General features: G+C 43.9%; 2 protein-coding genes across 9 annotated transcripts in view; both read right to left on the reverse strand.

Annotated features, from left to right (window-relative positions):
• Window positions 1-14,588, reverse strand: part of DPP6 (dipeptidyl peptidase like 6) — a 767,813-nt gene that overhangs the window by 204,056 nt on the left and 549,169 nt on the right. The gene's annotated exons all lie outside the window — the stretch shown is intronic.
• LOC128832802 (peroxisomal membrane protein PMP34-like) lies at window positions 7,832-10,439 on the reverse strand. The gene is made up of 2 exons (XM_054020422.1): window positions 10,358-10,439; window positions 7,832-8,367 (listed from the first exon to the last, which is right to left on the reverse strand). Exons 1-2 carry the CDS (start codon window positions 10,437-10,439, stop codon window positions 7,832-7,834), a joined length of 618 nt encoding a protein of 205 aa, XP_053876397.1.

A 14,588-nucleotide genomic window follows, 5' to 3' on the forward strand; every position in this document is an offset into this window, starting at 1 on the left:
AACATATTCAGAAATGATGTGGGAAAAGAGGTATGTAGTAAGGTGGCAAAGTTTCCAGATGATACTAAATTACTCAAGATAGGGTTAGATGATACTAAATTACTCAAGCTGACTGTGAAGAGATAGAAAAGGATCTCACAAAACTGGGTGAGTGGGCAACAAAATGGCAGATGAAATTAAATGTTGATAAATGCAAAGTAATGCACACTGGAAAAAATAATCCCAATTATGCATACAAAATGATGGGGTCTAAATTAGCTGTTACTATTCAAGAAAGAGATCTTGGAGTCATTGTGGATAGTTCTCTGAAATCATCCACTCAATGTGCAGTATCAGTCAAAAAAGCTAACAGACTGTTAGGAACCATTGGGAAAGGGATAGATAGTAAGACAGAAAATATCATAATACCACTGTATAAATCCATGGTATGCCCACATCTTGAATACTGCATTGAGTTCTGGTTGCTCCATCTCAAAAAAAGATATATTAGAATTGGAAAAGATAAAGAGAAGGGCAATAAAAATTATTAGGGGTATGGAACTGTACGGGTAGAGATTAAAAATACGAGTAGAGATTAAAAAGACTGGGACTGTTTGGCCTGGAAAAGAGACAAAGGGGAGATATTATAGAGGTATATAAAATCATAATTTGTGTAGAGAAAGTGAATAAAGAAGTGTTATTTACCCCTTCACATAACACAAGAACCATTAGTCACTCAATGAAATTAATAGGCAGCAGGTTTAAAACGAACATAAGGAAGTACTTCTTCACACAATGCACAGTCAATCTGTGGAACTCATTGCCAGGGGATGTTGTGAAGGCCAAAGGCATAACTGGGTTAAAAAAAATTAGATAAATTCACGGAGGATAGGTCCATCAATGGCTATTAGCCAAGATGGTCACAGATACGACCCCATGCTCTGGGTGTCCCAAAACCTCTTACTGCCAGAAGCTGGGACTGGACAAGATGGGATGGATCACTCGATAATTGCCCTGTTCTGTTCATTCCCTCTGAAGCATCTGGTATTGGCCATAGTAATCAGAGAGGATGCTGGGCTAGATGAACCATTGTCTGACCCAGTATGACCATTCTTATGTTGCTATGTTCATATGGGGAGTGTGTATTCATATTCTTATTCTGCCTATTGTAAATTTCACCTACTACTGAAAATCAAATGAGTCATATGGAGCTACACAGCTAAATGAATGAGGTTTTAGCGTGGTTTTTACATCCAGCGCCATGACAGGGGTATGAGTGGAGGTGCACCATTCCAGCAACCACGGCCATAGGGAAACTGTCTATGCAGGGCTAAGGCATGCTGACCTGAGTCTGGAAGCCCACTAAGCAGTGGATCCTACATATCCTTCAGAGGTTATTTATTATTTGCAATGCAGTAGTGTCTAAGGGCCCCAATCAGAGATCAGGGCCCCACTGTGCAGGATACTGTACAAAACACAGAACCAAAAGATGGTCCATACCCTGAAGAGCCTGTGATCTAAGTACAGGAGCAGCATGCGCGCCCCCCAGCAAATGCCTCCAGCTACAAGACAGCCCCATTCTAACATGCTGATCCATGATCCTATGGGAGTGTGGCATGCTTTGGCTACCCTTCAATCTTTTCACTTAGGGAGCACAAACATTTTCTCTTTGATTGTCCCTGCATAGGGACACATAGAGGCTAAAGAAAGCCCCCCTACCTCCATGCAAAGCCTCCCTACCTCCATCCATAGTATAACACTGTTGCAAAAAATGGGAATATCATTCTGGGATGTATGAGCAGGAGTGTTGTAAGCAAGGCACAAGAAGTAATTCTTCCACTCTACTCTACGCTGATTAGGCTTCAACTGTAGTATTGTGTCCAGTTCTGGACGTCACATTTTAGGAAAGATGTAGACAAATTGGAGAAAGTCCAAAGGACAGCAACACAAATGATTAAAGGTCTAGAGAACATGACCTATGAGAGAAGACTGAAAAAATTGGGTTTGTTTAGCCTGGAGAAGAGAGGACTGAGGGAGGACATGATAACAGTCTTCAGTACATAAAAGGATGTTATAAGGAGGAGGATGAAAAATTGTTCTCCTTAACTGCTGAGGATAGGACAAGAAGCAATGGGCTTAAATTGCAGTAAGGGCGGTTTAGGTTGGACATTAGGAAAAACTTCCTGTCAGGGTGGTTAAACACTGGAACAAACTGCCTAGGGAGGTTGTGGAATCTCCATCATTAGAGGTTTTTTTCTAACAGGTTTGACAAACACCTGTCAGGAATTATTATTACTTAGTCCTGCATTGAATGCAGGGGACTGGACTAGATGACATTTTGTGGTTCCATCCAGTCCTACATTTCTATGATTCCCTTCTCTTTTTTCAGCCATGTTGCAACAGCCAGAATCTTGCTGTTAGTGTTTTGAAAAGCACTATTTTAGCAACCGGTAGAAATGGATGTGAGAGCCAATGGACGGCTGCTGTCTATTAAATGTCACCTGGAATTCCTCCCAGTGAGCAGTTTTAGCCACTTATCATGTACTTGTTTTATTAAAAGAAAACAGCTTATATTTGGGAGTCATAGTTTCCACCACATTTTTGCAACAAGTTATGTTTCCACCCCCTGAGGGCATGTTTTGAAAATGACAGATTCTAAATTTAATCTGGATTTTTTTCAGCAGAACCTAAGGAAGTTAGGCACCCAACTCCTATTGAATTACAATGGGATTTGAGTGCTTAACCTCCTGGGGCACCTTTGAAACTCACCACCTTCTTGTTTAAAGCAAGACATGCTCTATCATCAATCTGCACTGCGTCAGTGAACGAGGTCACTTTTAAGGGCAAAGCAATATGAAGAGAACATCAAGGGACACATTTTCTTTGTCAGGAATTGGAATGAGCTCCTCCTGATGGTGCTCAGGCATAGTAAATTACAGGGTGCACTTGTGCACGTTTCTTCTTGTTTGTAATTAATAAAGATAGTTCAAAACCAGCCCTGAATGCTTGTTGCTCCAATCACTCTGCAGCTTCTCCTTCAGAAGAACTAATAGATGTCCAACCTGCCTCCAGTTCTGCTCCCACGATCCTGTGCTGGTGGCCAAATGAAAGTTTCCAAGTTAAATGTGACAAGAATGGGAGTGACTGACAAGAGGCAGATAACGGGAAGGAACAAGGGTTACCGCAATTTAATAGTGGGGTTACTCAGATGAAATCCGTACATCTCAGGACAGCTCAAGTTAAATATTTTAATGTTATAAATATATGAGTGACTGAAGGAAGGCAGAGAAAAGGCACTGATCATTCTTGACTCAATATTCTTTGCTGTAGAACTTGCAAAATATGACATTTGGAAAGCTGTTATTTGTACAAAATTTGAGGACGGCTGTAAAAATTCGGCCCGAAAGGCAACATCAGTCCCTCAAGACTTGTGCATTTGTGTTCTCTCCCTTTGCTTCATAACATAAATCAAGCTTTAATTAGCCTGAACCAATTAATGTATGCTACCAATGCAGTAAAGTAAAACTCCATATGCTGTTATGTCTGACAGAAATATTGGTATTCATGTATGGACAGTGATTAATTTGTAGTAGCTGTAACATCTGTCACTTCCTCCGATTACTCCTCACACCCCATTGGCAATACAGCATACTTAATTCAACGTGACTGGGAAGCATTGGTTTCCTGCACAAGTTGCACACTTCCATTTTGGCAGTTTGGAAAGATGATTGAAAGCATGGGGTTGCTTTTCAAATTAATTTTGTTGGATGCTTTTTAAAATCACCATTGCCTATTTTGTTCGTGCTGTGCACCCAGCATTGCAAAAAGGGGATCAGGGAATTTATTCATTGTGATTTTGAGATTAGAAAAAGCAGAGAGTATTTTGCAACACATTTGTAAATAGATCAGATTCATAATTTTAAAAATATTAAGCAACATACTTTTAAATTAGTGTCTTAACAATTGACTGGCCTCTAGTACTCTCAAATAATAGCTACTTCCACAGCTATTGAATCTAAAATAAACTATCACACACAAAATTAACCTCATTTGTGTTTCCAGTGCTCTCTTGTTAATACAATAGTTTAGTGCTTACAAGACTCAGCTTTTGTTATGTAAATGGAGTTGGAGCCTTTCTGTTCATTCTTATCACTATAAATAGGGTACAAAATAACATGATTAAACAAAAAGATGTGACTTTATTGCTCTTTGGAAATGGAGTATTATGAATAAAAAAAGGCATAAGGTGGTTAAAGTACTAGTGGGTTCCAGAAATGAAAGCCAACATTTTCAAACTTGGGTGCCTAAATTAGGCATCTAAATGCAAGTGCCCCGATTTTCAGAAGAGCTGAACACTTGCAGCCAGTTCTCATCAGCTCTAGGACTTGTGTTCCAGTTAGGACTTTTGTCCCAAGATGAACAACCAAAAATACACAAAATCAATGACCTCTTTTGAAAATTTTGGCTGCATCTTCTCTTTGCCTCAGCTTCCTCATCCGTAAAATAGAGACTAATGAGTACCCTTTGCAAAGTGCTTTGTGGTCAATGGATGAAAAACTTGACATAGAATCTATGTATAGTTACGGATTCTAAAAGAAGTGAAGTTGCTATATCCATGGAAGGGATCCAACACTGATTAGAAAACTTGATTCATTGTTACCGATAGAAAAAGTGGATTGGCGCCTGGGCCCATGGGTTTCCATGAAATTGCTGAGAGTCTGATGGCAACAAACCAAAGAATGAGGGGGAAAAAAATCACTGAATGATTATTGTCCTTCACTGAGACAGGAAAAGAGAACTATTATTGCCTGAGATGCATGCTCACGTGTTCCTGGACATAATCCTCACAAAACAATTCAGCTGATGAAAGAAGTTTGACATTCTCAAGGCTGAATTTTCGTAGGTATGAGTAAAGCTGCAGTCATTTATCCAGCTAATGTGTGAGTAATTATGGTAGATAACAAGTACGCATTTTTTCACATTTAGCGGTGCTAAAATGTTCTGGATATGAAAATGGCAATAATCCGAGAAAAGATTGGTTAGAGGCAGAACTTGTTAAATGCTCTTTTTTCGCCTGAGTTTTAGCAATTAGCATTCACTGATAGTCAACATTCCTCTTAAGTTTTGCAGTTGCCAAGTACACAAGGGAGCTAGTCTCCATAAGCAAGTACCAAAACCTCCATTTTCACACCCATATAAAATAAAAGGGAATAATTCTCTCTACAGACTAGGTCCCAGTATGCAACTGAACTGGTTAAATCTATTTCAATTTGCATTCAATATCATGGCTACAGTATTAGCAGTATTACTGGTGATAGCTGTGATAACATCTAATTTTCAGAGTCATATTTATCATAGTAACAGTCCTTAACTAACTCAAAGGGATGTTCTGAAGATTTATTACTATTTATGCACATTAGTTAGGGCAGTAGGAAGATCTGACAGGTCTGTACGGGAAGAGTGTGATGTTCCCGCCCTCCATTAATCTTGGGTCACATCTTGGATAAGTCTGAGGAACCCGCTAGGCCTCCCTGCTAGGGTTATGACAAAGTCTTTATCGGCAGACAATGCAGAAGAACACATTAGTGTCAACAGAGAGAACGGCAATGAAGGACATGCCTTGTGATGGCAATATAAGGGCAACCTGCATTATATATGCAGCAAAAGCATGAAAGATAGAAATTAGAACCTGGGAACTTGTTGCACTGGACAGACCCAGATGCTTTTGAGGAGGGAGGCGTGAGGTGTCTGCAGGAGAAGAAAGCATTTTGTAAGGCCAACACCTTAAACCCACTCCCCAACGACGACTACATTTGCAAGACATGCAACCCCATTTTCAAATCCCAGATTGGACTCGCTTCCCATGTGAGAGGCCATGACCTCCTGGCCCCCCTGGTTCTGGCACCATTAGTGGGAAAAGGAGCAGCCTGTACTAGGAGGAGCTGGAACAGAGCCCCTGCACCGTAGGAATTAACCTTGCTGAGAGGCAGGGTCTGAGCCACCACCACAGGAAGGTGAGGAAAGCCCCTCTCCGGGGGTGTGGAGGGCAGAGTCTGTCCATGGAGGGGTGGGGTCTGGGTCTGGCCAATGCATGGCAGGGCTGGGGGAGGGAGTGAGGGCAAGGCCCCATCTTCAAGATGCAGATGGGGGGGTGCGTGGGTTACACCGTGCCCACGGGCGGAATGGGGTGGGGGAGGAGAAGGGGAAGAAGACGACCCCCACAGCACGTAGTAGGGAGTGGGGCTGAGTTTCCTCCCCCTACCCACAGAAGCCTCCTCCCTTCTTCCCTCCATTCACCTTCTTCCTGCTGGAGCCTCTGACTGTGACTGCCTTGTTGTAGATGTGGCAGCGCAGCATCGTGCTGCCCACATCCACCACCACTGGGTACATAGCGGGGGCGGCAGCGGGGCTCGCCAGCCCTTCCTTGCAGCACGGCACCCCCTACAGGCCCAAGGCGGTTGGACATGGTGCGGGCACACACTGGCTGAACCCTGCGAACAAATCACAGCCCAGTGGTGTCCCTATGCCATGGGCTGCCTGGCCGGCTGAGGAGGGAGGGGTGGGCTGAGGAGAGGTAGGAGTTGCCAGGTCAACACAGGAAGCAGAAGGACGAACGGGACAGGAGTTAAGCAGAGCTCACCCGGAGGTGTTTGCTGTCTTTCAGCCACAGGGGGAAGGAAGATGGGAAGGGATGAGCTCTGTAAAGCCACGGGCCTCTCTCCTCCTCCTCCCTGCGGCTGGAAGCAGCTTCCTGCCCGCACAGTGCTGAAAGGCTGTGGCTGGTCACAAACCCTGGCAGAAATATGGAGGGCACATTTCATTTGTTAAAAAGTGGGGGGATGGCCCATCCTCTTTTAAAAGTGGGGGGAGGGGCATGGCCCCTCTGTTTCCCTCACCCCGGTTCCGGCGCTGTTGATATGCAGTCACTGGCCAATCATTACACTTATGGGCATCTAAGGCTCTTTAACTCAGGTTGGCAGCTCATCTAGGAGAAGGACAACTCTGAATACAAATCCTGCATCCACGTTAGCTGCTTGTGGCATCTACTGCACCAGCTGCTTGCACGAGAAAGTGGGAAAGGCTCTGCACAAACCTTTCTCACTTAAATCCATTCATAGTGCAGGTTGTTCAGCTAACTCATTCAATTCATTTAACTCATTTAACCTAATCGACTCACCAGAGTCCTGTGGTGATGGGGAAGGGGTGAGGGGACAGGCAGAGGATGCAGCTGGCAGTCTCTTCGTCACAACTCTGTACGCTGGCAGCCTCAGGGTGATGGTCATTCTCCACAGATCAGGGCAGATCTGGAGCCGGTATCCTCCTGAGGTGACAGAGCAGGCCTTTTTAGGCACAGCGCTGCTCTCCCCAATCTGGGGAAAGGGGACTGAAAAGGAACCCTAAACATTGCCTGCCCTTTCCATACCTGACAGGCTACTGCTCCTGGCTGGTCATCCCACTCAGTGGTTGACGAAAAACAAAGATTCATAGGTTGGGTCATGGAATGTCAGAATTCTTCTCGACAGTGACCGAAGACTGGAATGAAGAACAGCCCTTCTTGCCAAAACACTGGAGAGGTATAACATAAACGTTGCTGCCCTCAGTGAAACCAGACTGGCTGACGAAATCACCTTGAGGAGGTGGAAGCAGGCTACATTTCCTACAGGCCGAGGATGAGCTGAGATAGTTGGGGTTAGGGTATAGTCTGACATTGCCCACAAGGTTGACTTGCTCCCCAAGGAAGTCAATGATTGACTTTATAAAACTTGTCCAGAGAATGGTATGCCACCATTATCAGTGCTTACACATGGACAATGACTCTCAGACGACAGAAATGAGATATTTTTTGAAGATCTCACCAGAGCCACACCAGGACAAGCTCATCGTCTTTGGAAACTTTACTGCTTGTGTGGGAGTCAACTGACACATGGACTAGGAACATGAGTGCGGCAGTGAGGACCGTCTGCAGGAGCTTTGCTTCAAGGCCTTTGTAGAGTCCCACCAATCCAAAACGCCTTACTCTCTGTCGAAGAAGATAGAGAACATTCTTAAGACTGCCTAGTGTCCGGTTTTCGGGGTTCAATCTGTGACGTCCAAACCGCAAAATTGATTGTACTGTCTGCATGGGGTAGGTGATGGTGGTGGCAACTGCCTTAGCTACTGCACCAATGACGAATGCATCCAAAGAGGTAAGCTGCAGTCGTGTCTTCAAAAGCTTTCGTTTAAACCCTTCATAGAACATGAACTGTATGGCAGGATTGAAGACCAGCAGCAAGGAGGGGAAAGTACCATTCCACAAAGCCAAGACTCCTTCATCCCTTATTATCTGATGAAAGGCATCCACAATGCCCTTGTAGTTGGTTGGTACAATATCTTCATTTCTAAACTTTGCTCACATGGATCATTGTGCTAGACCATCACAGCATTGGAAGGTCAAACTCCAACAGCCAACTTCTTCTCTCCGAGTGCCAACGAATATAAGACAACATGGATGTATACCAGTCAAAACAGTAGCACATGCTGAACTATGTAATTGTGTGGTCTAAAGACATTAAAGATGTGTACATCATTTGCTCTTTGAGAAGTACTGGATGCTGGTCAGACCATCAGCTTGTGAGAAGCATCGTGTCACTACACTCCTCACCAAAGTGCCCCAGAAGATGCCTCACACTACCAAAGAAGATCAATGTGGCTGATATGAATGACCCTAGCAAACAAGCAAAGTTGGAACAGACACTAGAGACTGTTAGCTGAGGTCCCAGAGAACTCCTCAGCCATTGAGACAACCTGGCAGAAGTTCAGAGTTGTCTCATATAATTCATTATCCAAGGTTCTTGGCTTTGTAAGGCAGAAACACCAAGAGTGGTTCAATGAGAATGACCTTGAGATAGACTGGCTACTGGAGACCTTGCACACCACACACAAATCCTACATCTTGGAAAATAAATCAGCAATGAAGGAGGCCAAACATATACTACAAACCCAATTAAGGCTAATGAAGAACCACTGATGGGAAGAGAAGGCTGCAGGACTGCAGGAAGCAGCTGACAAGACGGCATGAAGGAATTCCACGAAGGTCTCTGTGCTGTGTATGGCACCAAATCCAATGGTACAGCCCCTGTCCTCACAGTAGATGGTAACTGGCTTCTCACAGACAAAGACAATATTCTCTCTCGTGGGAAGAGCACTTTGATAGTCTCCTGAACGGTCAAGACACTACGTCCGATGAAGTCACTAACTCACACCTGCAGCATCCTATCCTGGAGGAGCTGTCCATGGCCCCTTTAGACGAGGATACTAAAGCCATCAAGCCTCTGTCCACAGGCATGTCTGCAGGCCTTGATGGTATTCCACCTGAAGAGTACAAATGTGGAGGTGCACACCTGGTCAGAAAACTCACCAGCTTTTTCAAGACTATACAGGAACAGGGTATAGTGCCCTTAAGGATGCTTTCACAGTTCATCTATACAAAAGGAAGAAAAGCATATCTAGCTGTGAAAACTATCACGGACTCTGACTGCTGTCTACAGTGGGGAAGATTCTTGCATGAGTTGTCCTCAACAGGCTTGTCTCTCACCTAGTGAACTCGGTATATCCAGAGTCACAGTGTGGCTTTCATACTGGCTGTGGCACCCTGGACATAATTTTGTGAACAGAACAAGGACGTGTACATGGTGTTTTTTGACTTGATGAAGGCCTTTGACATGGTGAATTGTGAGGGCCTATGGAAACTCCTTCATAAATTTGTCTGTGCAAAGAAGACGAGTGCTATCATCCATTCATTTCACAATGGCAGGATAGCCAGGGTGATGGAGTGTGGTAACTCATCAGAAGCCTTCTCTATCACCAATGGCACTGAACAAGGATGCATAATGGCTCCAGTCCTCTTTGTCATTGTCTTTTTAGCCATGCTTTTATTTGCATTCCAGGACTTTGATAGAGGTGTATACATCTGATTCCGATTGGATGGGCGTCTATTCAATCTACAGTGACTCCGGGCCCACACTAAGGTTAACGAACAGCTATTAAGAGAGCTCCTGTTTGCTGATGATTCTGTCCTCACTGCACACATGTTCAAGGACAATCAATTTATCATGGACTACTTTGCCTATGCCTCAAAATGCTTTGGTTTCACAGTCAGCCTGAAAAAGATGGAGGTCATGCACCAGTCAGCACCAGGCCACCAGCATCACGAGCACCACTAACCCTTTGTCAAAAATGACAACACACCCCTTAAATAGGTCAGGAAATTCTTCTACGAGGGTAGCATACTTTGCAGCAACACCCTGTTAGATGATGAGATCACTCAGTGCCTAGCAAAGGCCAGGCCCTGGAGGGAGCATGAAGTCTGCCTCAGAACCAAGATAAAGATCTACCTCACTGTTGTGCTCAGCTCGCTCCTCTATGGCTGCGAGACACGGATGCTCTACCAACGCCACATCAAACAGCTGGAGAGCTTCCATCCTCGCTGGCTAAGATCCACCTGCAACACCAAGTGGCAGCACAGGATCCCCCATACTGGAGTCCTTGAGAGGTGCCAAATCCCTGGCATCAAGAGTGTGCTCATCAGGGCTTAGCTTCACTGGGTCAGACATGGGGTCCGCATGGAGAACTCCCATATACTGAAAGAGGTGGTCTACAGCCAAGTGAGCACAGGAACCCAGACTAAGGGTCAACCCATCCTCAGATATAAAGACACCTTGAAGACCATGAAAAGCATGAAAGATAGAAATTAGAACCTGGGAACTTGTGGCACTGGACAGACCCAGATGCTTTTGAGGAGGGATGTGTGAGGTGTCTGCAGGAGAAGAAAGCATTTTGTAAGGCCAATGCCTTAAACCCACTCCCCAACGACGACTACATTTGCAAGACATGCAACCCCATTTTCAAATCCCGGATTGGACTCGCTTCCCATGTGAGAAGCCATAAAAACAAACACACCCCGAACTCAAGTCAGCACTAGCTGAACACACATCCACTAATGCGACAGGAGGAACCATCCTTCCATAAACATTAGTGCTTTGAAGGCAACAATTAATTTTTAAATGTTTATTTAAAGTAGGATAAGTGTGTGATTGGAGTCAAAAGCACAAATCTAGGCCTGGAAAATATTCATGTGAGTGCGGTTTTGTTGACACGATTTTTCACACGTTCTAGACCCGAAGCTGAGATTTATTTAATCAAGAAACAAAATTCATTGAGTAGCAAAATGGCCTAGTTTTTTTTTCTGGGTGGACATAGAAGTAGTTTATAAAATTAAATCATCTAGGCCCAGAATGAGCAAAGCAAATGCTGAAGTCTGCTTGCGCTTGAAGTTCAGCATGTGCTTAAGTGCTTTGGTCAGTCATGGCTCCACAGAAGGAATACCATGTGACCAGTAAAGCTATTTACATAGTTATTTACTGTTTGGAATTGACTAAGTGCAACAGTTTGTGAGTAAGTAGCCTGTAGGAGCTGGTATTTGTTCACAAACTTTTTGTCATGCAATGCTAAATTAAACACACAAACAAAAACTTTGTAAATGATCCTGGGCTCTATGACAACTTGAAAACAGAACAAAAGGCTGAATTCACCAAATAAACTATTCTCAACAGTCGGACCAGCTCTAATTATAACAATGATTAATTCTTTATAGTTTTCAGCAATATAAAATGAACTGCTTTAGCTGCAAAATAGATAATAGTGTCTGTTGTACCAGCCATAAAAGTCCCTAAGTCCTAATTGTTGTGCAGAAAACTCTAGTAGTTTGGTCCATATTAATCAGCTTGGATTCCCTGGATATTATTGTTCTTAACTAGCTCACACACAGTAATGGACTGCTAAATTGGAAATGAAGAACAAATAGTTTTAAAAAGGATCTGGGCAATTTTTTTTCCCCTTGCTGCCACATTACAATAATAGCCATTCATAACAAAAGCAATTAAGTATTCTCTATTTAATATCTCATTGTGTCACTCAGCAAAACCACTTTTCTCCTCATTTACTTTCCTCTAGTTCTTTTATTACCAATTATACGGACTCCACTGGTTATTCAGATTACCAGAAGAACTTGCACAAGACTATGGTTTATTTTTTTTAATTATTATTCTTTATATCCAAAAAGCTATGGATATGGGACAGAATACAGAAAAGCTGTCTGTTTGCCAGGATATTTTAAAATTCAGTCACTAAAAGCTATGTTATCCATAAACATGCTGGGCATGCAGTTTGAGTGGAAATCATAACCCAGCAGGACCCTTTGAGATTCTCTGAAGACAGGCGCTGCAGAAGTTCAAATCATTATAACTTGCATGAGTGGCACATGCCCAACCTGAATGGAGCAGGGTCAGTTCAGTAGACTGCAGTTTCAGTTCTTCAGGAGCGTGTTCCAGGAGTACAGCTGGCAAGTGGGGGCGGACAACATGCAGAAAGAAATGGTGAAGAAGAGTGCCCTTTCCTGACACCCAGGATCCAAGCATGGCCTCCTGCCAGAGCATAAATCTGCTGAGCTGGCCTTGAGATTTGATGTATTTAACATCAAAGTGCTATGGCATCATATGCCTACGCATTTCGGAGGCACTGAACTTTTTGGCTAGAATCCAGGCATATTTTAAGAAAGAGGAATCCCAAAGAAAAGCCAGCATGCTAGTGAGTATATCCCCTTCTATCCAAACTCCGTTGAATTCCAGGGGGCTACGGCCTTTGTATCTGATCACCCGACTGACATCCTACAGTTTTAGTTCCAGGTCAGAACCAAACGCAAAGGGGCTCTCCTAGCTGAAATAATGCCAAAGTTTCAAATGGTGGTGTTTTTAAATTTTGGTGCTAAGACAACCAAACTCTAATCTAAATTTAATCCAGGATACAAACACCACCTGCTCTTCCCATCTCTAGCAAATATATTACCTCTATCCAGGGCCGGTGCTACCATTAAGGCGAACTAGGCAGTTGCCTAAGGAGCCAAGATTTGGGGGCGCCAAAAAGCGGTGCCCCCAATTTTTTTTTACAGCATTCCTCCCCGAGCGCGCAGTCACCGCTCCACTTCTCCCGCCTCCCAGGCTTGTGGGGCCAATGAGCTGTTTGGTGCCACAAGCCTGGGAGGGGAGGAGAATTAGAGCGGGGGCAGCGTGCTCGGGGAGGAGGCGGAGCAGAAGTGAGCTGGGGTGGGGAGCTGCCGCACTGCTCCCTGGGGGGGGAGCTGCCACGGGGGGGGCACCTCAGGGCGGCGGGGGGCGGGCGGGGAGCTGCCGCAGGGCTGGGGAGGGGGCGCAAGGTGGAAGTTTCGCCTAGGGCGCGAAACTTCCTTGCACCGGCCCTGCCTCTATCCTATACAAAAAGCTGCACTCAGGTTGCAAGGTTAGGTGCTCAAGAGTCAGGCAATTAGTGACCTAACTCTGCCCCATATTACAATACAATACAGGCTGCCCGATTGAGGCAGCTTTAAACTGGATCAGTACCAAGAGGACTTAACCAGATTGAGGATCTGGTGCAGTGTACCTTTAACTCAGCCTCTGTGCATCTCACAAGGTCTACTACTGCCCTGGCTTTATCCCTGCTCATTTACAACCTCAGATGGAGTGCAGGGGATGAGGTCAAGGTTCTGCTCTGTGCACCTTGATTCAGTCAGATCCCAGGTGATGACCCTAATTATAAAGTTAACTTAGCTGCATACATTTCCTTAGCTGAGCACTTACTGAGCAAGCAGAATAAAATCTACTGAGCATGCTCAGCACGATTTTGCAATTAGGATTAGATTTTTGTCTGTAAATGTCGATAAACATAGATTTCACTGCACACAAACAAACTGATGAAAAAATATTTCCATGAATAATAATTAAAATTTAGAGATAGGCAAAATAAGATACATGCTGCTTGAGAACTTATTAGTTTCATTTAAGGATATTTACTTTGTATATTTTGACGTGATGTTGACAATTTGTGTTTTAACAGTTATAAAGCTTTTATCTTTTTGAATCTCAACATCTATGGTCATTCAATAAATTATTGTCTGACACTTACCCCCACCCATCCCCATTCTGTGACCTTCCTACCTTCCTGCAATGGAGAAAACTTAAATCAATAAAAATAAAAAAAAATGCTTACAATTTCAACAGATCATATCTATGTGTATTTATCAACAAATAAAAATCAAATTCTGCCAAGTCTTCCCGTAAGCCGGTCAATGCAAAACCAATCTCGTCTAGAATAAAACATGCACAATGGTGACCTTTTCCATGTCAAACTCTAACTTCTAAATCCCAGCCATTTTTGACTCTAGCATTGTTAAAGTTGCAAGAATTTTTAAATTTTTTTTTTTTACAGAATGAGAAAAGTGTAAACCTTTTTTGCATAAACTCAATGCTTTTTTTGCCTCTGTCTTCATGAACAAGGTCAGCTCCCAGACTACTGCACTGGGCAACACAGTATGGGGAGGAGGTGACCAGCCCTCTGTGGAGAAAGAAGTGGTTCAGGACTATTTAGAAAAACTGGACGAGCACAAGTCCATGGGGCCAGATGCGCTGCATCTGAGGGTGGTAAAGAAGTTGGCGGATGTGATTGCAGAGCCATTGGCCATTATCTTTGAAAACTCATGGCGATCGGGGGAGGTCCCGGATGACTGGAAAAAGGCTAAT

This window comes from Malaclemys terrapin, chromosome 2 (assembly GCF_027887155.1).
Source record: "Malaclemys terrapin pileata isolate rMalTer1 chromosome 2, rMalTer1.hap1, whole genome shotgun sequence".
Taxonomy (NCBI): Eukaryota; Metazoa; Chordata; order Testudines; family Emydidae; genus Malaclemys; species Malaclemys terrapin.

What these genes read in the sequence shown, in the direction of transcription:
- LOC128832802 (XM_054020422.1), bottom strand. Translation starts at nt 10,439, where the DNA reads ATGGAAGCTCTCCAGCTGTTTGATGTGGCGTTGGTAGAGCATCCGTGT. An exon ending in GGAGCGAGCTGAGCACAACA is followed by an intron (nt 8,368 to 10,357) that starts GTGAGGTAGATC and finishes GATCCATGTGAG; the next exon opens with CAAAGTTTAGAAATGAAGAT.